The sequence below is a fragment of the Oncorhynchus clarkii genome, chromosome 28 (assembly GCF_045791955.1).
Source record: "Oncorhynchus clarkii lewisi isolate Uvic-CL-2024 chromosome 28, UVic_Ocla_1.0, whole genome shotgun sequence".
NCBI classification, from domain to species: domain Eukaryota; kingdom Metazoa; phylum Chordata; class Actinopteri; order Salmoniformes; family Salmonidae; genus Oncorhynchus; species Oncorhynchus clarkii.
Genome location: NC_092174.1, coordinates 13,508,709 through 13,531,159, shown reverse-complemented (window position 1 = coordinate 13,531,159; position 22,451 = coordinate 13,508,709). Strand labels below are relative to the sequence as shown.

General features: G+C 42.7%; 3 protein-coding genes across 9 annotated transcripts in view; 1 reads left to right on the top strand and 2 right to left on the bottom strand.

Moving 5' to 3' along the window:
* LOC139386713 (ADAMTS-like protein 2) overlaps positions 1–13,579 on the bottom strand; it is a 35,839-nt gene extending 22,260 nt beyond the window's left edge. The window contains exons 1-2 of the mRNA XM_071132547.1: positions 13,562–13,579; positions 13,112–13,335 (exon numbers count right to left, since the gene is read on the bottom strand). Of these exons, the coding sequence (XP_070988648.1) occupies positions 13,112–13,335; positions 13,562–13,579 (242 nt within the window). The remainder of the gene's footprint in view (positions 1–13,111; positions 13,336–13,561) is intronic.
* Positions 13,580–13,695: 116 nt separating this feature from the next.
* Positions 13,696–15,844, top strand: LOC139386712 (olfactomedin-like protein 2B). Its single transcript, XM_071132546.1, has 5 exons — positions 13,696–13,707; positions 13,775–13,970; positions 14,239–14,751; positions 14,909–15,085; positions 15,243–15,844. The coding sequence occupies exons 1-5, from the start codon at positions 13,696–13,698 to the stop codon at positions 15,842–15,844; spliced, it is 1,500 nt and encodes a 499-aa protein (XP_070988647.1).
* Positions 15,845–16,215: 371 nt separating this feature from the next.
* Positions 16,216–22,451, bottom strand: part of LOC139386645 (cyclic AMP-dependent transcription factor ATF-6 alpha-like) — a 43,164-nt gene continuing 36,928 nt past the window's right edge. For all 7 annotated transcript variants that reach the window (XM_071132402.1, XM_071132396.1, XM_071132401.1 and 4 more), the window contains exon 16: positions 16,216–17,190. In XM_071132402.1, the coding sequence (XP_070988503.1) occupies positions 17,000–17,190 (191 nt within the window). In that variant the 3' untranslated portion in view covers positions 16,216–16,999. The remainder of the gene's footprint in view (positions 17,191–22,451) is intronic.

The window sequence follows — 22,451 nt, the reverse complement described above, 5'->3', positions numbered from 1 at the left end:
AGTTGTAAAACACAAAAGGGGACATTCTGTATTTGCATATGTTATGAACTTGTGAAGGCTGGCTGAATTCTGGCAAAGAGTATGTTATTTTCTCTCAGCATGTCTACAGATTCTCCTTCTTCCCTGTTTTTGTTTGCTTGGAAATGTTGATATTTCAGACTGTTATAAGAAGAAACTGTGTAACCATAGCATTTATAGAAATGCATTGCCATTCATTGGAAGGTTGATGGCTTCTTTCTCCTCCAACAATGTCACAATGGATGGCAGAAATGTCAGGTTATGTATGACTTGATTTGATTTATTACAAGTTTAAGGGTACACTGTGCAACTTTCATAAGGTCTGGAATATTGTATGACAAAAGGGGTCTGTATTGAAACATTCTTTTTTTTGTCACGCACTCACAAATAGATGACATTTTTTATGGCACACCATAAGGGTAGGCAACAACACATCTGTCACGCTGAGTCTCAACACGGGGGCCCCTCAGGGGTGCGTACTTAGTCCCCTCCTGTTCTCCCTGTTCACTCACGACTGCGTGGCCAAGCACGACTCCAACATCATTTTTAAGTTTACTGACTACACAGCGGTGGTGGGCCTGATCACCGACAACGATGAGACAGCCTATAGGGAGGAGGTCAGTGCCAGGACAGCAACCTCTCCCTCAACGTGGGGAAGACAAAGGAGATGTTCGGCCCTCCTTTTCCTGTCGTCCACGATCATGCCCCCCTTCACATCAACAGGGCTGTAGTAGAGCGGGTCGAGAGTTTCAAGTTCCTTGGTGTCCACATCACCAACAAACTATCATGGTCCAAACACACCAAGAAAGTTGTGAAGAGGGCACTGCAACATCTTTTCCCCCTCAGGAGACTAAAAATATTTGGCATGGGTCCCCAGATCCTCAAATAGTTCTACAGCTGCACCATCGAGAGGATCCTGACTGGTTGCATCACAGCCTGGTATGGCAACTGCTCGGCATTCAACCGTAAGGCGCTACAGAGGGCCAAGCTTCCTGTCATCCAGGACCTATATACCAGGCGGTGTCAGAGGAAGGCCCCAAAGAATTGTCAAAGACTACAGACCCAAGTCATAGACTGTTCTCTCTGCTACCGCATGGCAAACGGTCGCAGAGCACCAGGTCTAGGTCCGAAAGGCTCCTTAACAGCTTCTACCCCCAAACCATAAGACTGCTGAACAATTAATCAAATGGCCACCCAAACTATTTGTACTATCCCCCTTTGTTTTTACACTGCTGCTAATCGCTGTTTATTATCTATGCATAGTCAATTTACACCTACCTACATGTACAAATTACATCAACTAACCTGTACCGGTAGCCCTTGTATATAGCCTCATTATTGTTATTTTATTGTGTTACTTTTTAATATTTTTTTAGTTTAGGTTATTTAGTAAACATTTTCTTAAAACTGCAGTGTTGATTAAAGGCTTGTAAGTAAGCATTTCATGGTAAGGTCTACCTACACCTGTTGTAATCAGTGCATGTGACAAATAAAATTAGATTTCATGTTTTTTTCATTTTTTGTGCACCTGTCTCAGTGGACTAATCAATTGAGGAGTGTGTGGGGATGCCACTGTCCAAGAATATGGCGATTGTGGCTCAGATGCACAAGGCACATCTCTCTCCAGAATGTGCTCTGTCCCACCATTTTGTGGGTATTCATTGTTTATAACTTCAATGTGTGCATTGTTTGCTATGTCTATCAATTTGGCTCCCGAATGCCGCTTTGGTCTAAGGCGTGTGGTCAGTGCTAGAGGCGTCAATGCAGACCATGGTTCGATTCCAGGCTGTATCACAACCGGCTGTGATTGGGAGTCCCGTAGGGAGGCGCACAATTGGCCCAGTTTCCTCCGGGGAGGCCCTTCTCGCGTCAACGGTTGTCACATTGTATTGTGGAAGCTCTTATATTGGCCTATAATAGCAAGGGGTTCCAGCCTCCGGAGGGCCTGAGGGCTCACTCCACCAGAGGTATGGCTACATCTTTTGCACTGTTCAAGGGCATCTCCTTACAGGGGATTTGCGATGCGGCTTGTTCGGCATCCCCACTTATATTGTGTTCTACCGGTTAGATGCCACTGCACCTTCATTGGGGCCTCTGAGGGTTGATATGTGAGACCACCTGGCTTCAGAGAGCATGTGCAATATGGGAGTTAGCCATAACCCATAGTGAGATATAGAAACAAATAATTGAAAGAGAACGTAAGGTTACTTGGCTCTCTGATATGAGTGAGATATCTCACCACGTTCCTCTACTCGCAAGAGTGTGAGGACGTTTGGCCAGAGGGCGGGCGACAGGCGTGTATGATTGGTTCTTCGAGCTACTTAGAGATTCTGGGGAATCCTACAGTGAAATATTTCACTTATAATATCAGAGAGCCGGGGTTATTTTTTCTATATTTTATCTTTATTTATACAGGTTTTTTTTCTCATTGAGATAACATCTCTTTTCCAAGAGAGACCTGGTCCAATAGCAGCATTATGCAAGCAACATTACGTTTCCTGGAGAGCATATCCTCTTTGTCCTGGTCTTTTCAAGAAAATAATGTCTTACAAATCCTATAAACACAGACACAATGTTTCTGGCAATGAGTGAACAATGCATAGGATATACTGTGCAAGACCAACTTTTCTATTGCCAGTCAAAAATGGTTAGAGTTCCACAACAAAGGCAACATATTATATTTTCCATGCTGTGAGAAAGCATGTTTGAATGAATATGCCACAAAGTTTATTTTGTCTCGAGTATATATTATACTGTTTACATTATTTTATTGATTACACAAACTTAAACTCACATTCATTCTCTCAGTTCCAGAAGAATGTTGCTTTTGTCTTCCTCAGGAAACATGGTTACGGACTTTGATTGAATAGAACCCCAACAACTGTTCCACTTAAAGCCGAAAATCTATGAAAACGGTATATTCTACTAAATAGTCTTATGGAAATCAAACCCAGCTCCAACAACTGGAAATAAAGCCTGCAGCTATGTTTCACTTGGTTTTCTGGCCAAATCTCTCCATGTTTCCATCAATGTGTATAAGCTGTTCCATATGGAGCGATGTAAGAAGAGGGGAGTTGAAAACACAAGAGAAGACAAGGGGGACTTATTTGTATGTTTTGTATTAGTTACGGTTATCACTGTATGTGAATTATTTAATGCTCCCCCACAGAAGGTCTTACATAGATGCCAATGTAATATTTATGGAGGGCTTTGATGTCTCTTTGAGGAACAGATTGCAGGAGATTTCCCCTTTAGCTAATCTGCTGAAATATCTTTCCCATGGTTGCACCATCCCATCTGAACTCCAACCAGACAATAGTATACCACCTAGGATAATGCAAGCTTGTTCTTGTGTTACCGTAAATATAGAGGTTTGACTGGAGAGGCATGTTCAGACGTTTCACACCCCCCCCCCAAAAAAACGTTCCTGTCAGAATCCCTCTTTTAGGAATTCACTATACACGTGGTTCACTGAACACATCCTATGGAATACCATGCAAAACATTTGACTTAAAAGTCATCTATAACGTTCAAAGTTGTTGGGGAGGAAAGGGAACTGTATCGAATTTAAAACAGTCCTAAAAACAAATCTTTGGACATGTGTTCGGGCTGACCATTATTAGATGCCACAAACTCTCCAATCTGTGTCTGTTATCAGATTAAAAAATCTAAAAAATAAACCTTCCCATGGTGTATTACTTTCTTATTACTTCTAAAAGGGAAAGAGGTAAACCAATAAGACGTTATACCCAACAAACAACTCCAACCTCCTATGCTGACTTATACACAGTTCATTTCCTACTTTTCTTCAAAGTTCCCCAACCCCAATGATAAAAGAAAACACTATCCCTCAGATCAGTATCTGCACTCCCTGGCACGTCTCCATAATATTACAGGTACCTTTGAAACAAAAAGGATCTGTGATTTCACTCACACACAGGTACCCATTAAAGAGGACCTCTAGTGGCTGTGGCATAGTTGTCGGTGTGTGTCAAAGCAACAACGTCAACCTCCCGAGCTGCCCCAAACTGCTGGAGGGCTCTATACCTACACAATAGACTGTTGTTCTAATAGCTTTGAATGAGGGGTGCCAAGCAACAAGGATCTGCACCTCTCACACTTAAATAAACACTGACATATGCACATTCCATGGCACAGGGAATTATCAATCAAGTATTACTCAACCACGAGAACTATCCTTCAAATCAAAGTTTATTGGTCTCGTACACAGATTTGCAGATGTTAACACAGGTGCAGCGAAATGCTTGTGTTTCTAGCTCCAACAGTGCAATAATAATATCTAGCAATAAAAATGCAATACACATTTTAAAAACCATACACAAAGAATGCATAAAAATTAAGCAATTAAGAAATATCAGAATGAACAATGTCAGAGACCGGAATATAAATATACTGTATATATACATATAATGGTGTGTAAAGAAAGCATGAATAGAAAAGGTGTGTACAAGGCCTCCCGAGTGGTGCAGCGGTATAAGGCACTGCATTGCAGTTTTGAGGCTGTCAGTACAGCCTGGGGTTCGATCCTAGGCTGTGACACAACCGGCCGTTACTGGGAGTCCCATAGGGAGGCGCACAATTGGCCCAGTGTAGTCTGGGTTAGGAGAGGGTTTGGCTCATCGTGCTCTAGCGACTCCTTGTGGCAGGCTGGGTGCCTGTCAGTTGAAAGGTGTTTTCTCTGACACGTTGGTGCAACTGGCTTCCGGGTTAAGCGAGTGGGTTTTAAAATGTGCTGGCAGGGCATGTTTCTGAGGACGCATGACTCAATTTTCGCCTCTCTCTCGAGCCTGTTGGGACTATATCAACACTGGCCTAATGAAACAAATACCAAAAGGTATTTTTTTTAGGCAGAGTCGCAGCGATGAGACAAGATCGAAATCATGAAATTGGGGTGAAAAAGGGAGTAAAAATGCCTCAAATAAATAAAAAAAGATGTGTGTAGTGACTGACATATGACATATAGGATGAGACATCAGTATAATACCGTTAATACATACATATAACGTGGGTGAGACAATATGTAAAGATTATTAAAGTGATGTCTAGAATACAGTATATACTGTACATTTAAAGTACGCAAACATTAGTAATGGAAAACTCTACCTAAAACAACCTTTTGGTATTTGTTTCATTAGGCCAGTGTTGATATAGTCCCAAAATGTTTTGCATGTCAACAATCAAGTTCTCAAGATATATTGAATTTCATTTATTTTGGGTAACAGACATATACAACAAAATGTACAAATGTACAATGCCTGAAGGCCAAGCGTCGCGTCTGGAGGAAACCTGGCACCATCCCTATGGTGAAGCATGGTGGTGGTAGCATCATGCTGTGGGGATGTTTATCAGCGGCAGGGACTGGGAGACTAGTCAGGAAAGGTGCTTCAACAAAGTACTGAGTAAAGAGACTGAATAGTTCTATAAATGTGATATTTCAATTTTTTTTATATAAATAAAAAAATAAATAATAATAATTGTTTTCGATTTGTCATTATGGGGTATTGTGAGTAGATTGATGAGGAATAGTTTTTATGTCATCCATTTTAGAATATGTCTGTAATGTAGCAAAATGTGAAAAAATGTGGGTCCTTCCGGACAAGTCAGTTACAATTACACATACCCGAGACCCGTGATAATCATATCAGATCCGACCCGACCTGTGACATTATTTAGAATTCTGGATCCGGACCCGCTCAGGTCCCAGATCGGGTCTCGGGTATTTGGGTACAGGTGGATCCGTGTAGACCTTTAGTTTGTACACATCCATGTTCCCAGTTTTGCGCGTGAATGCTACCTAGGTTTGGATAAGTTCTAATCATCACAATGGGAACAACATCCTCTATGCACTTCCTGATGAACCCCGTCACCGAGTCTGTGTATACTCCAATGCTATTCTCAGAGGTGACCCAGAACATTTCCCAGTCTGTGTGATCAAAACAATCTTGAAGCATTGATTCCAATTAGTCTGACCAACATTAAACAGTATATACCAGGGGAGCTTATTGTTTAAGTTTCTGCCTATAGGTGGAAAGGAGCAGAATGGAGGCGTGATCTGATTTGTCGAAGGGAGGGCACACAAGGGAAGTGTTGTTAGAATTTCGATAGCGTTTTCCTCCGATTTCCTTTATTAAAGTCCACAGCTTCAATAACTGCAGCCTCTGGATATGCGGTTTCCAGTTTGCGCACAGTCCAGTGTAGTTCCTTGAGAGCCGTTGCGGTGTCTGCTTGGAGGGGAATATACAGGGCAGTAATGATGACCCCAAAAATGATCTTGGGAGGTAATGCGGTCGACATTTGATGGTGAGGTATTCCAGATTGGGAGATCAAATGGACTCGAGTTCCTGTACATTACCACAATCACCACACAATCCACCTTTCTTTTTTCCGGAAGGTTCTTTCTTCCTGTCCACGCGATGGACAGAGAACAATATATCCGGAGAGATCCGTAAAACATAAGTTACAGTCCCTGATGTCTCTCTGGAAGGAGATCCTTGCCCTGAGCTTGTCTCCTTTATTGTCCAGGGACTGAACATTAGTGAGTAATAAACTCGGAAGTGGTGGATGGTATGCCTGAGTCTGACTAGGGCCTCACTCCTTCGACCTCTTCTCTGGTGACTGTTTTTTGGCGCAGCCCCTGGGATGACTAGAGCTGCCTCAGGAAGTTCAAACAAAGGATCCAGATCAGGTAAGTCGAATTTCTGCTTGAATTTCTGGTGAGTGACCGGCAATCTAATATCCAAAAGTTATTTCCCGGCTGTAGGTAATAATATCAGAAACGTTCTGAACAAATAATGTAAGAAATAACACCCCCCAAAAAATGACATACTGCAAAGTTGGTTAGGATCTAGAAACAGGGTGACCGTGTCTGTTGGCGCCATTTTCAGAGGATGGTGAGGTTATTGTAACTGGTTTGAGAAGATTGAGAGGGTATTTTTAGATGTTTTTAAGTGCACATACTAATGAATCTTTCTATTCAACCTGGGTAGTCGTAGCATAGTAAATGAAGATACAGGACACTAATATTAGTATGATACGTTACGTTTGGTATGGCATGTATTCATTTGTTGCAAAATGCAAATCGTATGATATGTTACGAATTACAATTTGTATAATACATTACGAATTTGCAATACGTATGATACAGTATGTTACGAATTTCAACTTGTTGTGGCTAACGTTAGCTTGGCTAGCAGTTGGGTTAGGGTTTAAGGTTAGGGTTAAGCCGGGCGTACACTCCACGACTTTGGCACTGATGTAGCTGTCCCAGACAAGTTTTTGCGATTGGAGACAAAATCCCCAATGTCATTGCCTACTCAGACTGGTGGCCATAGAGACACAATCTGAAGTCTACCGATCCCGTCATTGAGCCATCCCAGACGTTGCAATATTTTCAAATGTTTGATTTTATCTGCACAAAATGGGCAATGCTCTTGTAGTGTGAGATGTGCAACGACAAGTTGAGAACGGTGATCAGCAGTAGCCAATGAGAGCTCGCCAGAGAAGAAGAAAAAGATGATGATGTTGTGTTGCATCACCCAGAATGTGTAGACTATCGAGCAAGAGCGATGACTACTACTAATATGCAGGTGTACTTTTTAACCAAAGCCAAAGTATCAAATCAATACAGCTCTGAAGTTCACAAGCAATGTTATTCAATAAAAAATATATTGGCTAGATATTTCAACTCTGTATGGCAAGCGTGAATGTCTTACTGAAAACGTTTGAGGCTGCTTTGAGCCACAGCTCGTTCTAGCTACATTACCAATCTAATCACGTCATCACATCATTGTTTTCACGAGACTGCGTGGTATCGAGAATCCTCACGATCAAATGAAAAATCTTGTAGTGTGTGACCCCTGTCTGTGCCACATTGTTTAGTGTGCGCACCACAATGTTGGCAAGAGAAAAAACTACAGGAAAGACGGTTGTTTAATGTGAGAGGCTCAGTGATGTTAGGTTAAAGGGTTAAGGTTAGGTCTAGGGTTAGGGGAAGGGTTAGCTAACATGCTAAGTAGTTGCAAAGTAGCTGTAAAAGTACTAAGTAGTTGCTAAGTTGCTAATGAGCTCAAAATGTCCGTGATGAGATTCAAACACCCAACCTTTGGGTTGCTAGACGTTTGCATTATATGTTGGCTTTTGCGTTAAGTAACCCTATGACTTATGTAACCATACCAAATGTAACATACTAACTTGAGTGTCCCAGATTTTTGTTTACTACTACAGTTGAAGTCAGAAGTTTACATACACTTAGGTTGGAGTCATTAAAACTGACCATTGTTATGTTTGGAGGAAAAAGGGGATGCTTGCAAGCCGAAGAACACCATCCCAACCGTGAAGCACGGGGGTGGCAGCATCATGTTGTGGGGTGCTTTACTGCAGAAGGGACTGGTGCAATTCACAAAATAGATGGCATCATGATGTAGGAAAATGATGTGGATATATTGAAGCAACATCTCAAGACATCAGTCACGAAGTTAAAGCTTGGTCGCAAATGGGTCTTCCAAATGGGCAATGACCCCAAGCATACTTCCAAAGTTGTGGCAAAATGGCTTAAGAACAACAAAGTCAAGGTATTGGAGTGGCCATCACAAAGCCCTGACCTCATTCCTATAGCCAATTGGTGGGCAGTACTGAAAAAGCGTGTGCGAGCAAGGAGGCCTAGAAAACTGACTCAGTTACACCAGCTCTGTCAGGGCGAATGGGCCAAAATTCACCCAACTTATTTTAGGAAGCTTGTGGGGCTTGCCTGGCCGGATCCCCTCTCTCCACTGGGATTATCTGCCTCTAACCCTATTACAGGGGCTGAGTCACTGGCTTACTGGTGCTCTTTCATGCCGTCCCTAGGAGGGGTGCGTCACTTGAGTGGGTTGAGTCACTGATGTGATCTTCCTGTCTGGGTTGGCGCCCCCCCTTGGGTTGTGCCGTGGCGGAGATCTTTGTGGGCTATACTCGGCCTTGTCTCAGGATGGTAAGTTGGTGGTTGAAGATATCCCTCTAGTGGTGTGGGGGCTGTGCTTTGGAAAAGTGGGTGGGGTTATATCCTTCCTGTTTGGCCCTGTCCGGGGGTATCGTCGGATGGGGCCACAGTGTCTCCTGACCCCTCCTGTCTCAGCCTCCAGTATTTATGCTGCAGTAGTTTGTGTCGGGGGCTAGGGTCAGTTTGTTATATCTGGAGTACTTCTCCTGTCTTATCCGGTGTCTTGTGTGAATTTAAGTATGCTCTCACTAATTCTCTCTTTCTCTCGGAGGACCTGAGCCCTAGAACCATGCCTCAGGACTACCTGGCATGATGACTACTTGCTGTCCCCAGTCCAGCTTCTACACCTGCATTGCTTGCTGTTTGGGGTTTTAGGCTGGGTTTCTGTACAGCACTTTGAGATATCAGCTGATGTACGAAGGGCTATATAAATAAATTTGATTTGATTTGGAAGGCTACCCGAAACATTTGGCCCAAGTGAAACAATTTAAAGGCAATGCTACCAAATACTAATTGAGTGTATGTAAACTTCTGACCCACTGTGAATGTGATGAAAGAAATGAAAGCTGAAATAAATCATTCTCTCTACTATTATTCTGACATTTCACATTCTTAAAATAAAGTGGTGATCCTAACTGACCTATGACAGGGAATTTATACTGGGATTAATTGTCAGGAATTGTGAAGAACTGAGTTTAAATGTATTTGTCTAAGGTGTATGTAAACTTCCGACTTCAACTGTATATGTTATGGCTAGTCTACGAGACCAGGCTGTTCTATTCTATTTTTAAGACACACCTTTAGAACTAGAACACAGAATAAAGTACCTTAGCAAAGGTGAGATGAAATTACATGAAAATACATGACTGTTTCTGGCCCCCTGACATTATATAATTTGAGAAACAAGAGTTCATTAACCCAAAACAAGAGAATCAAAAGTCTGTTGCAAGTAAAACATACAATATTGGCATTATTATGAAATACACCCTGTATTGTGGCTGTTCACTAAATAATATATGAAGAATAATACTCACTTATCTTAATTCCCACATTGCTGGAATGTTGGTAGAATCATTTCCATCACATAAATCGATGCTGACAGAAGTAATCCCCTGGATGGCGCTATCGCGTAAAGGTTCGCCATCGGGGTAAGCCTTACCCTCACACATTTTCCCTTTATTTCTACACAAATAGCCTATTCTCAAAGTAGGTCAGATTTATGAGCTTTAATGACTTTGAATCAAAATCGAATAAAATGTTATACGTCACATGCTTCATAAACAACATGTGTAGACTAACAGTGAAATGCTTACTTACCAACAATGCAGAGAGAATTTATTTTTATTTTTATATACAGTACAAATAATAATAGGAGGAATAGATACACAATGAGTAATGATAACTTGGCTATACCGAGTCAATGTGCAGGGGCATTAGGACATTTAGGGAGATATGTTCATATAGCTGGTGCGGCAGGTAGCCTATTGGTTAAGAGCGTTGGGCCAGTAATAAAGGTCGCAGGTTTGAATCTGCAAGCCGACTAGGTAAAAAATCTGATGATGTGCCTTTGAGCAAGGCACTTAACCCTAACTACTCCTGTAAGTCGCGCTGGATAAGAGAGTCTGCTAAATGACAAAAACAAATGTAGGGCTAAAGTGACTAGGAAGCAACGTATGTGATGAGTTAGTTTGCGGTCCATAAAATAAAATCACCTATAACAATAGCCTACTAGCCAGGAATTTAAATGAATTCACTCAAACATTTCCCAAGAGGCATTTAGGCTACAGTTTAGATGGGGGTATACAAGTAAAAAGAAAGAACATCCCTTCTAACGTTATTGTTTCACATCCAATCTGTGGGACAGACTCCACCCTGTATCCAATATGGTCAAGTCCTTCCCACCTATCCATAACCAACCATGTTCATTCACCTCCAACTATCAACAGGGATCATACCTATCACTTACAGCGAAGGCAACACAATGCTTTTCACCTGAGAGGATTCAAAATTAATTTCGGATTAATTTCTATTGAAAGATCACAGACATTTACTTTAACCATGGACATTTTCTTATAAAATGTGGATATTTCAAACTAGTTGATTTCTTTTAGAATTCGCTGCAGATCGTTTCAAAGGTATACTTTTTTGATTGGCAACGTTTCAACTGGGCACCAGGTAATTTAGATGATGATGTCTAGGTTGCAGCTATTGCTCCTGTTGTGGTGCGCCATCGCCCTCACTTGGGCACCAGTCGCATCCAGCGATGTGATGGAGAACTCTTTGACAGATGTCCATGATGGAATTAAAGAGCAACTAGAACAGACCCAGGGACCACTTCTGGATGATGAGATGGACAACCAGGAGAACGTTTTAACTCAGGTATTTACGACCTCGCTCTGAATTTGTTCGGATTGACAGGCTAGCATAGCCTACCTATACAAAGCCAGGTGCGACAGTTAATCACAGGGGTGAGGAAGAAAATTGCATTTTCTCAAGCATTATAATTCATAACTTTTGAGTATAGAATAATAATAATTGATACTTTATTGTCTATGAATATTGGCCTGGGAAAAGTTTAACTATTATGTTGCGCACTTATCATGCGTAATTACACATGCACACAGAGCATTGCCATTATAGTCAGTATTGGCGTTTTGCTATGAACCATAAAGCATCTGCAATGCGATAAATTGACGGTGGTTGTTTTACCCAGCAAACCAAAATTGGTTCTTTGAACGTTCCCAGAACATTCATTAGGTTGCCTGAAAAGTTTTTACACAAAAACGGTCCAGTTGTGCTGAAGATTATACAGTGTTTGTATAAATAATTTGCCTGATGTTGCAAGAACATTCCCAGAACCCATTTTGTTATTACATTACCTGGAAACCTAATAAGAACATTAGGGGAATGTTCTGCGGGTGGTTGTTACAGACGTTGTGCACAACATTCCAAATAAATTTTGTATTTTTTTTTTTAATTCTGGAAAGGAAAAAAACATTTTGTTATCAAAAAAATCCTTTGAATGGTTTTTGAGATGTTTTCATCCTAATGTTAGATACAATCCTAACTGGAACTTTATAGGAATGTTAGCTAATGTCCTGTGAAAAAAAAAAATGTTTTTGTACATTAGTCGATTGTTAGTCATTAAACCATTTTCAATGTGCATAGAGTATTTGGTATCTGAGAGATGAGATGGTCGTTTTTCCTATGTAGGACTAAATGTATGCATTCTCATGAATATGCGGTGTTGTTCCATATAAGTAATACATTTAAATAGTTACTTATATCTTATAAGTAATTGCACCAATGCATGGGTCTGTGTGAATTGTGTAATGCTGTGCTCCTTCAAACGGTGGACTACCCATGCTCTACCCATCTCTCCCCCATCGTAGCTGCTGGGGGATTATGACAAAGTGAAAACGCTGTCCGAAGGCTCAGACTGTCGCTGTAAATGTATTGTCAGACCCCTGAGCAGAAGTGCCTGCAGGCGGATAGAGGAGGGTGCAGCAAAGGCAGAGGACTTTTACACCGTGGAGACTGTGACATCGGGGCCTAACTGTAAAAAGTGTGCCTGTATAGCCCCGCCCTCTGCTCTGAATCCCTGCGAGGGAGATTACAGGTTCAAGAAGCTGCAGGAGGCGGGGAAAGATGACATCAAGGTAATACACAAGCGCCTGCATCTCTCTGGAGGGGAAACAACACCACACCGGTTCCTTCTTAGAACAACCCCCGTCTGTGTATTACATTTATCAAACAAGGAGTCACCACCCATGTCCTTTCCAGTGGAATATTTCCTCAAACTGTACTTGATCTGATGGAAATGTCCACGTCATAAGCGGGTATTGAATACAGCGTACATGACAGTGAGTCTTTACAACTAAAATAACATGGAAAGATGTACTGGGATGGATTCTGACGACTGTGATCTTGCTTTTACAGCTCTCAACAATAATGGAGTTGCTGGAAGGAGCGTTTTACGGGATGGATCTGTTAAAGTTACACTCAGTTACAACTAAACTTCTCAGGAGGGTTGACAATATAGAAACGGTTCGTATACTGACACTCGTACGCCATTCACAGTCACAGCTGATATACCTTAAAGTCCGTGGTGGTGGTACTGGCTTCTCACCCTTTAACTTTGCCCCTGTCGGTGTCCAGACCTTTTCTCGTAACCACACGGAGAAGGAGAAAGTGAGTGTGAGGAGCCGCTCTAGTGAGGAGAATGAGAGAGAGAAGGAGAGAAGAGCACAGCAGAGGATGGAAAAGAGAAAACGTCTAACTGAGCTGGAGCCGTCCCTGCAGAAGGATACGGCTGCAGCCTATACTAACACAGAGGTAACGCAGCACACACACTATGCTAACACAGAGGTAACCAAGGCTGTCAGTCACTCCAGATGTAGAGTGGAAACAATGGTGAGGGATTTAAGGTAGCCGGTAGCCTGGCAGCTTCTTTAATACAGTGGCGAGATCCAAACTAGTCTGGGTTCTTGACTACAACAGTTTCCAGACAGCCCAGAAAACAATGACTTAAAATGACCGTCTTACTTTGAACCTCGACTGCATTCATTTTCACAAAACCAATGCGATCAAAACCATAGCATTTGGTTCTGTAGCCTAGTATTAGTGCCATGCAACAAACAAATGGTTGCTAAGAACTTATTGTGTAGTCACAGTTCAACATGTATAGTACAGTTGTCTCACTAGAAGCTTTACGAAAACACATGTGATTTGCTCCTTTGTGATTGGATCCTCCTAAAGAAGAAGTATGAGGAGCGCTACGTGGGGGCCAAGGGCCAGGGGGCCACCAGGCCCATGCTGAAGAGGAGCCAGCCAGAGGACAGGGAGGAGCCCCAGTGGCCCCTGAAAGGCAAGGTGGGGCCCAACGGCATGGTCATCAGAGGGGTGACCTTCTACAAGGCCAACACAGTGGACGATGGAGCCGCTGAAGAGCTCAGTAAGTCAATTTATATACTGGACATAATACTAGAATAACTAGCATAGCAGTAGTCCATCCAATTCAGAACATACAGCAAACCTTCCCATTGATTTTAGTGTTGAAGGCTTTTTTTCTGGGGGGGGGGGGGGGGGGGGGGGGGTCTCTACATTGGGGCTATGCCTATAGACATGTTTTGTTCTGGGTTTTTAATAGGACATTGGAGAGGCTTCTTGAGTATATTGGTGTAAATGCTTCTTAACCCTTTGTGCTGCTCATTCACCACCAGCAGCAGAGGAAGCCCTGAGCGGTGATGGTTCCATGGACCTGCTCATCGATGACCAGCTACTGAGACCCACCCAGCCCAGGCCTGTGGCAGGCCCCCCGACATCTGCATCCCAAGACAGGAAGGGGAACCCAGATGACCAGGCCACTGACACCCCCAAAACAGCCACTAGTCCCCAAAGGAATTCCATTACATCTGCCCCTGGAGCTACCGAGACACCATCAACCACTGTTTCCATCCCGACCACCACCACCATTCAAACAAACACTAACACACCGGTTGCGACCACCACAACCACCATTCAACCAGCGACTACCACAACCACCACTCAACCAGCGACCACTAGAAAACTTGAAACCTTGTCTGTTTTGACCACGTTTCCAACCACTGCACTGCAAAATGTCAACAGCACCACAGCTCCGACTAGCAAGGTGACTAGTGTGCCCAGACCCAAGCATCACATCAGCTGGACAGAGGGCCACTCAGAGGTTCCCTCGGCGACCCCTAAAGTCCCTGGTAAAAAAAATACCTTCGGTTGAGGGGGTATTAGGTTTTCCAAAGTCACATTTTAATTTGATACTTTTTTCTGGTGGAAAATAGTGTTATTTGTTTGAACTTTAAATACTTGAGGAAAGTACATTTGTTGTCTTTATTTCTGTATGTTTACTAACAGGCCTGTGCAAAGACACTTTGGCCACCATCTCTGACCCAGTGACCCATAATACCTACGGCCGGAAGGAAGGTGCCTGGATGAAGGACCCGAAGGGCAACGGAAATGTAATCTATGTCACCAACTACTACTATGGCAACAACCTACTGGAATTCCGTGACATGGACACCTTCAAAAAAGGTATTCTCACAATTGACTAGTCCCAAAACCGAGTTGCTGTTTAGGTTCTGGGTGCCAAGATTACATTACATGTAATGGTGGAATTTGATTCGTGTGATGCGCATTGCTCAATATATAGAATACTCTCTTACTTCTGCATTGTCTTTTTATCCGTCAGGACGTTTCACCAATTCCTACAAGCTGCCGTACAACTGGATAGGCACCGGCCACGTCGTATACAACGGAGCCTTCTACTACAACCGGGCCTTCTCCCGTGACATCATCAAGTTTGACTTGCGTCTACGCTACGTTGCGGCCTGGACAACGCTGCACGACGCAGTGTTCGAGGAGGAGGAGGACTCCTCCTGGAGGTGGCGAGGACACTCGGACATCGACTTTGGGGTGGACGAGAGCGGCCTGTGGTTGGTGTACCCTGCGCTGGACGAGGAGGGCTTCCACCAGGAAGTAATCATGCTAAACCGTGTGAACCCGGCTGACCTCAGCCTCCAGAGTACGTTCAGAACAGGCCTGAGGAGACACTTCTACGGAAACTCCTTTGTCATCTGTGGCGTCCTGTACGCGGTGGACAACTATGAGCGTATCCACGCCAATATATCCTACGCCTTTGACACGCACACACACACCCAAATGATCCCCAGATTACCGTTCACGAACAACTACACGTACACGACGCAAATCGACTACAACCCCAAGGACAAAAAGCTGTATGCATGGGACAATGGTCACCAGGTGACATACGATGTTATATTTGCATATTAAAAGCTGTGCAGTAGTGCTAAAATAAAAAGGGACCAGCACTTTTTTTGTATAAAAGTAAAAAAAAATATATATAAAAAAATGGTCTTAGTGGATTGTAGAGCAGTCTACATGGCCTTTATGTGTCGTACTGTATAATCCACATGTATGTTGTTCCAGGCTCCCGTGTTGTCCCAGCGCATGTTGTTGTATTTTATATAATGGTCATGGTATTTAACTGCCCGAAGGGCAGCAAGCAAGATCATTCAGCGAAGCAAGACAAGGTATTTTCTTACTGCTTGTTAGAAGTTTAAAGTGTATGTTGTATATACTTCAATGAAAAACTGTTAATAAAATATGCATTCAAACATGAATGCTGACACACAAACAAGTCATCAATACTAGGACTTGTTACTGTCCATGGTTTTATTTCTGAAAACCCTTTTGAAGGTACTGCAAATACCATGACAAACCTTGCAGCGACTCAAACAAAAGTAGGTCATTATCACACCCTCATTTGACACATTTCAAATAATGCAAATAATGGCCACATCTTACACAATGTTTGTATGATATATACAAATTAGTCTTGCGTATCATTGTTTGAATGTCTCATTTCGCTCAGTCACCAACATGGCTTTAAAAAGCAACAAGCATAATATCACAGGATAGGTCTATTCAATTTTAAATATGTGCAATATATCTTGTTAACATGGCTCAATTCCATCAATAGGGTCCAGAATCAATTCATGTTGTGTATTAAGCTATTTTCAATTTAGTTCAATTTTTGCTCATCGAAAAGAATGCCATAGCAGTAGGGTCAAGACAGTGAAGGTAACCAAAGGGTTCAACTTTAAGTCCACTATTTATTCTACCTAAAGACCTACAGTAGATGCCTGCACTGGCATTCTGTCCATTTAACATGAACCAGACGCACTAAACCAAGCAATATGGAAGTAAACAGTTGCTGGACAACTTCTTAAGAAGTCTTAATATATTTGGAACATCTGAGGCACAGGGACTTGTGGAATGTGGAAGACAGAGGATGTGCGAATCTGATGCTAAGCATTTCCAAAGAGGAAGACAAGGCTACTTTTTTGTCACAGTTTATTAAATACACCAAAAGGTTGGTAAAATGATAGGTTTTTAGATTGCCAGGCCTTTTAGGTAAGGCCAATTTCAGGCAGAGTCTGATAGAACACCAACCGATGCTGATGTCTTTCCGTTGGCATGGGTGGATTGGAAGTCAGTGGTGTTGGCGCGTAGGATCTCTGGGATGCTGGAGGTTTTGATGTGGAGGATCTTGGTGTCCATGACCTCACAGTCAATCTGCATCATCACCTCAAATGTGTCGTCCTTGATGACAGAGTCTGTAATGGAATACGATAAGTCCAAAATATGATTATAATGAAAATCAAAACCATTCATTGGTTTATATTCAGTTGTCTGGAGTCTAGATGCCTCAACAGTCAGAAGTCACATCTGAAAGTTTTATGTAGTACAAGCCTCAGCACCATCAGCACTTTTTAGCAGACATCTAATGTTGTTGAGTTTCACTGTATAGGCCATTTGAGAGGATCTCCTGACAAGATCCCATTATACTGTCTCTCCATAAGGATCCCATCCCAAAAAGTCTGTCCCCTTTGTACTCTAAATCCCAAATGCAATAGTCATTATCTGGTTCACCGCCTTCTCTCGGAGACGCTGTCTGGCGTCAGGTGGCTGAGGAGCCTGCATTACTGCTGCAGGGTGAGCCCCGGCTCTTAGAATAACACCTGCTGAAGCCATCAGCCACACAACCACCGGAACGGCCAGGTCCATGTGGCTTAGCTAGCGGGAGGAATTTACTAGCACATGGAGGGATCGGGTTTTGGATCTAAAAGGTGATTAATGCATACGGAAATGACATCGGAAAGGTTACGCAGCCGGTGCATTTTGCGGACACGTGGTGCTGTAGTGCGAGGGAAGTATGTGGGTGTTTTCTACTGAAGCAATAAGACCAGAGGAGGTGTGGTATATGACCAATATACCACGGCTAAGGGATGTTCTTACGTTCGACGCAACGTGGAGTGCCTGGACACAGCCCTTAGCCGTGGTATATTGGCCATATATCACAAATCCCAGAGGTGCCTTATTGCTATTATAAACTGGTTACCAATGTAATTAGAGGCAGTAAAACTCAATGTTTTCTCATACCTGTGGTATACGGTCTGATATACCACAGCCTTCAGCCAATCAGAATTCAGGGCACAAACTGCCCAGTTTACGATATAAGTTTGATGATAAGAATGCAGCTGATTTGGATGGTCCTTCTGTTTGTGGTCTGAATATCTGATTGAGAGAGAAAAGAGATGGTCATGGTTTTCTCTGCCGACGGTCATGGTTTTCTCTGCCGACGGTCATGGTTTTCTCTGCCGAGTGAGCGTCGGCAGAGAAAACCATGACAGTCAACTGTGAAGACTGTATGTAAAACGGAGCTGTATACAAGTTATAAAAGACTCTGCATGCCTGCATGCATGAGATAATCCACTATATAAAAAAAATATTACCCAATAAAGTGAGATAAATATGCCTTGTACATTAAATGACATTGAATTTAACACATTATTTTGTTACTGTTCTTTTTCAAGAGTGCTGAATCTGACAGACAGTATTTTTGTGCACTGAATCAGAGTTTTTGAACGCCTGCATTGTCTCTAGATGACAGTTTTAAGGTGTTCAGTTGTTTGGCACACCTGTATGGCACACCTGTATATTGATACAGATCATGAGCTCAGCTAATTACAAATGGCACGCCTGTATATTGATACAGATCATGAGCTCAGCTAATTACAAATGGCACGCCTGTATATTGATACAGATCATGAGCTCAGCTAATTACAAATGGCACGCCTGTATATTGATACAGACCATGAGCCCAGCTAATTACAAATGGCACGCCTGTATATTGATACAAACCTGAGTTTGGAACCGGGTTAAGGAACAGAACAAACAAAAAAACGGAAAATACACATTTTTCGAGGGACAAAATCTGAATCGGGAACGAAAGTGATTGATACTGTTCCGAAACAGAACTTTTATGTTAAAAGCATGGTAATCATTTATTAACTTTATTTTACTTCCGGGCATTTTTTTCAGTACCACAAAAATGTGAAACAAACGAAGAGCCTATGCAAAGCTCTCACTGTCACTCAGAAACATATTCCAGTGTCTGCCTGCCAGCTGAAAATCTTAGCCAGTGTGTGTGCGTGTCGGCTACCTTCCCCTCTGAAGCATAGGCTACTGTAGCCTACAATACCTTACAAGCGCGATTCAGAAATTAAGGAGAGATGTTAACTTGGATACAAAAAGTAAGCGATTGGGAAATAATTTAGGTTCCAACCCGATACAGACCATACCAGAGTACAGCGAATTTCCAAATGGCACCTCTGTATATTGATAGACTGGACAAGCCCATACCTAATTCCAAATGGCACCTCTGTATATTGATAGACTGGACAAGCCCATACCTAATTCCAAATGGCACCTCTGTATATTGATACAAGCCCATACTGGCACAAGCCCATACCTAATTCCAAATGGCACCTCTGTATATTGATAGACTGGACAAGCCCATACCTAATTCCAAATGGCACCTCTGTATATTGATAGACTGGACAAGCCCATACCTAATTCCAAATGGCACCTCTGTATATTGATAGACTGGACAAGCCCATACCTAATTCCAAATGGCACCTCTGTATATTGATAGACTGGACAAGCCCATACCTAATTCCAAATGGCACCTCTGTATATTGATAGACTGGACAAGCCCATACCTAATTCCAAATGGCACCTCTGTATATTGCTAGACTTTACCTGAGCATAACTGATTCCAAATATCACCCTTGCTGATACACACCAGGCAGGTCTACTAATTCGAGTCAGCCCACAGCCCCTCATCTCACTCCCCCCCCCCCCCAAATCCCTCTCTGTCAGCTCCCCATCCAGTTTCCCTTTGGGGTTACTCTGTGAGATGGGTCTTTGGGTGAGACCAACCAGAAACATAACCATGTTAACACGGCAAAGTGAAGTGGCGTATTTCAAATCATGAGGGAAAATACTCAATTGCCCTTCATTATCCTTCACATACCACGCAGTCCCTTCAACTGAAGCCAATATTGGTTATGATAAGGTTACCCAAAAGGCCAACTGGCATTTTTGCACAGTATGCTGCAGACCCGAAGAGTGATTCGGAGGACAAATCCACTGTTTTATTAGAGTAGTAAGGAATATCAAAGACATTTCTACAGATGGAAGCTATTTATGGCAAAAGGGGGTCTTTCTAAACAACCACACTCTATGGCTGGGGCAAATTACAACCTACCGTTACAATCATCTGGCAATCACAGCGCATTCGGAAAGTATTCAGACCCCTTTACTTTTTTCACATTTTGTTACATTACAGCCTTATTCTAAAATTGACGAGGAAAATATTTAATTCAATCAATCTACACACAATACCCCATAATGACAAAGCAAAAAAAATAAATAAATACATTTTGGCAAATGTATTAAAAATAAAAAACAGCTATGCTATGAGACTCGAAATTGAGCTCAGGTGCATCCTGTTTCCATTGATCATCCTTAAGATGTTTCTACAACTTGATTGGAGTCCACATGTGGCAAATCCAATTGATTGGACATGATTTGGAAAGGCACACACCTGTCTATATAAGGTCCCACAGTTGACAGCGAATGTCAAAACAAAAACCAAGCCATGAGCTTGAAGGAATTGTCCGTAGTCCTCTGAGACAGGATTGTGTCAAGGCACAGATCTGTGGAAGGGTACTAAAAAATGTCTGCAGTATTGAAGGTCCCGAAGAACACAATGGCCTCCATCATTCTTAAATGGATGAAGTTTGGAACCAACAAGACTTTCCTATAACTTGCCGCCCGGCCAAACTGAGCAATCGGGGGAGAAGGGCATTGACAAAGCTCCAGAGTTCCTCTATGGAGATGGGAAAACCTTCCAGAAGGACAACCATCTCTCCAGCACTCCACCAATCAGGCCTTTATGGTAGACTGGCCAGGCGGAAGCCACTCCTCAGTAAAAGGCACATGAAGGCCCGCTTAGAGTTTGCAAAGAGGCACCTAAAAGGACTCTCAGACCATGAAAAACAAGATTCTCTGGTCTGATGAAACGAAGACGGAACTCTTTGGCCTGAATACCAAGCATCACATCTGGAGGAAACCTGGCACCATCCCTACGGTGAAGCATGGTGGTAGCAGCTTTATGCTGTGGGGATGTTTTTCAGCGGCAGGGACTGGGAGACTAGTCAGGATCGAGGGAAAGATGAACAGAGCAAAGTACAGAAAGATCCTTGATGAAAATCTGCTCCAGAGCGCTCAGGACCTCAGACTGGGGTCGAAGGTTCACCTTCCAACAGGACAATGACCCTAAGCACACAGAGAGAACGATGACCCTAAGCACACAGACAAGACAACGCAGGAGTGGCTTCTGGACAAGTCTCTGAATGTCATTGAGTTGCCCAGCCAGAGCCAAGAATTGAACCCGATTTAACATCTCTGGAGAGACCTGAAAATAACTGTGCAGCGACGCTCCCCATCCAACCTGACAGAGCTTGAGAGGATCTGCAGAGAAGAATAGGAGAAACTCACCAAATACAGGTGTGCAAAGCTTGTAGCATCATACCCAAGAAGACTTGAGGCTGTAATCGCTGCCAAAGGTGTTTCAAGAAAAGAACTGAGTAAAGGTTCTGAATACTTATGTAAATTTAATATTTCCGGGGGTTTTTCTCTTTCTAAATTTGCCACAATTTTAAAAAAAAACTGTTTTTGCTTTGTCATTATGGGGTATTGTGTGTAGTTTGAGGGGGGAAAACAATTTAATCCATTTCAGAATAAGTCAAGGGGTCTGTTAAGTTCTCCAGTTTCTGTGTTGTTGTGGGTTTGTATGTGTGTGTATTTCAGGAAATGGATTCCTGGAATCCTAAAGCAGCTGATTGGTCAGCCCCATCGTTGATTGGAGCTCTGACCCCTCCCTCTCATCAGGGGAAACAGCAGTCTCTTCAATTACCAACTCCTTCACCAGCTTGATAAAAGCCAGTGTTCCTTTGTCAGGGGGGAGGAGCTTCTTTTATGTCCTGTGTTGGTTAGTGAAAGTTTTGTTGGTATTGTTTTTGTAGCCGCTCCTTCAGAGGTATGTGTATGCCAATAGGACTTAGTGTTTTTGGTTATTGAAATTGTACACTTAAAGTATTGGTAAATGATTATGTTTCATTTGTTCCCAGGAGGGGAAGGGGAACGCACCTTGGGAGTGTTTAGGCAAGAGGCCTGCGGGCATACATTACCTGTAGTATTGAATCTGTCTATGCACACGAGGTAAGACCTGTGCGGACCACCAACTTTATTTTGGTTAGCGCGCCAGTTGGTGCTAAAGGTTAGGTAAGAAGTGGGAAGGCAGGTAAGGTAAGGAAGGGGACTCTTTAATTTGTACTTTCTTTCCTTTGGTTCCATCCAGACATTTTCCCCCACATTACCGTGTAAACTGTATTTTTCTATGCCTCTGTCGTCCTTCCTACGCACCTATGGTCACATACTTTTATCACTCCACGGGGAGTTGCGTTCC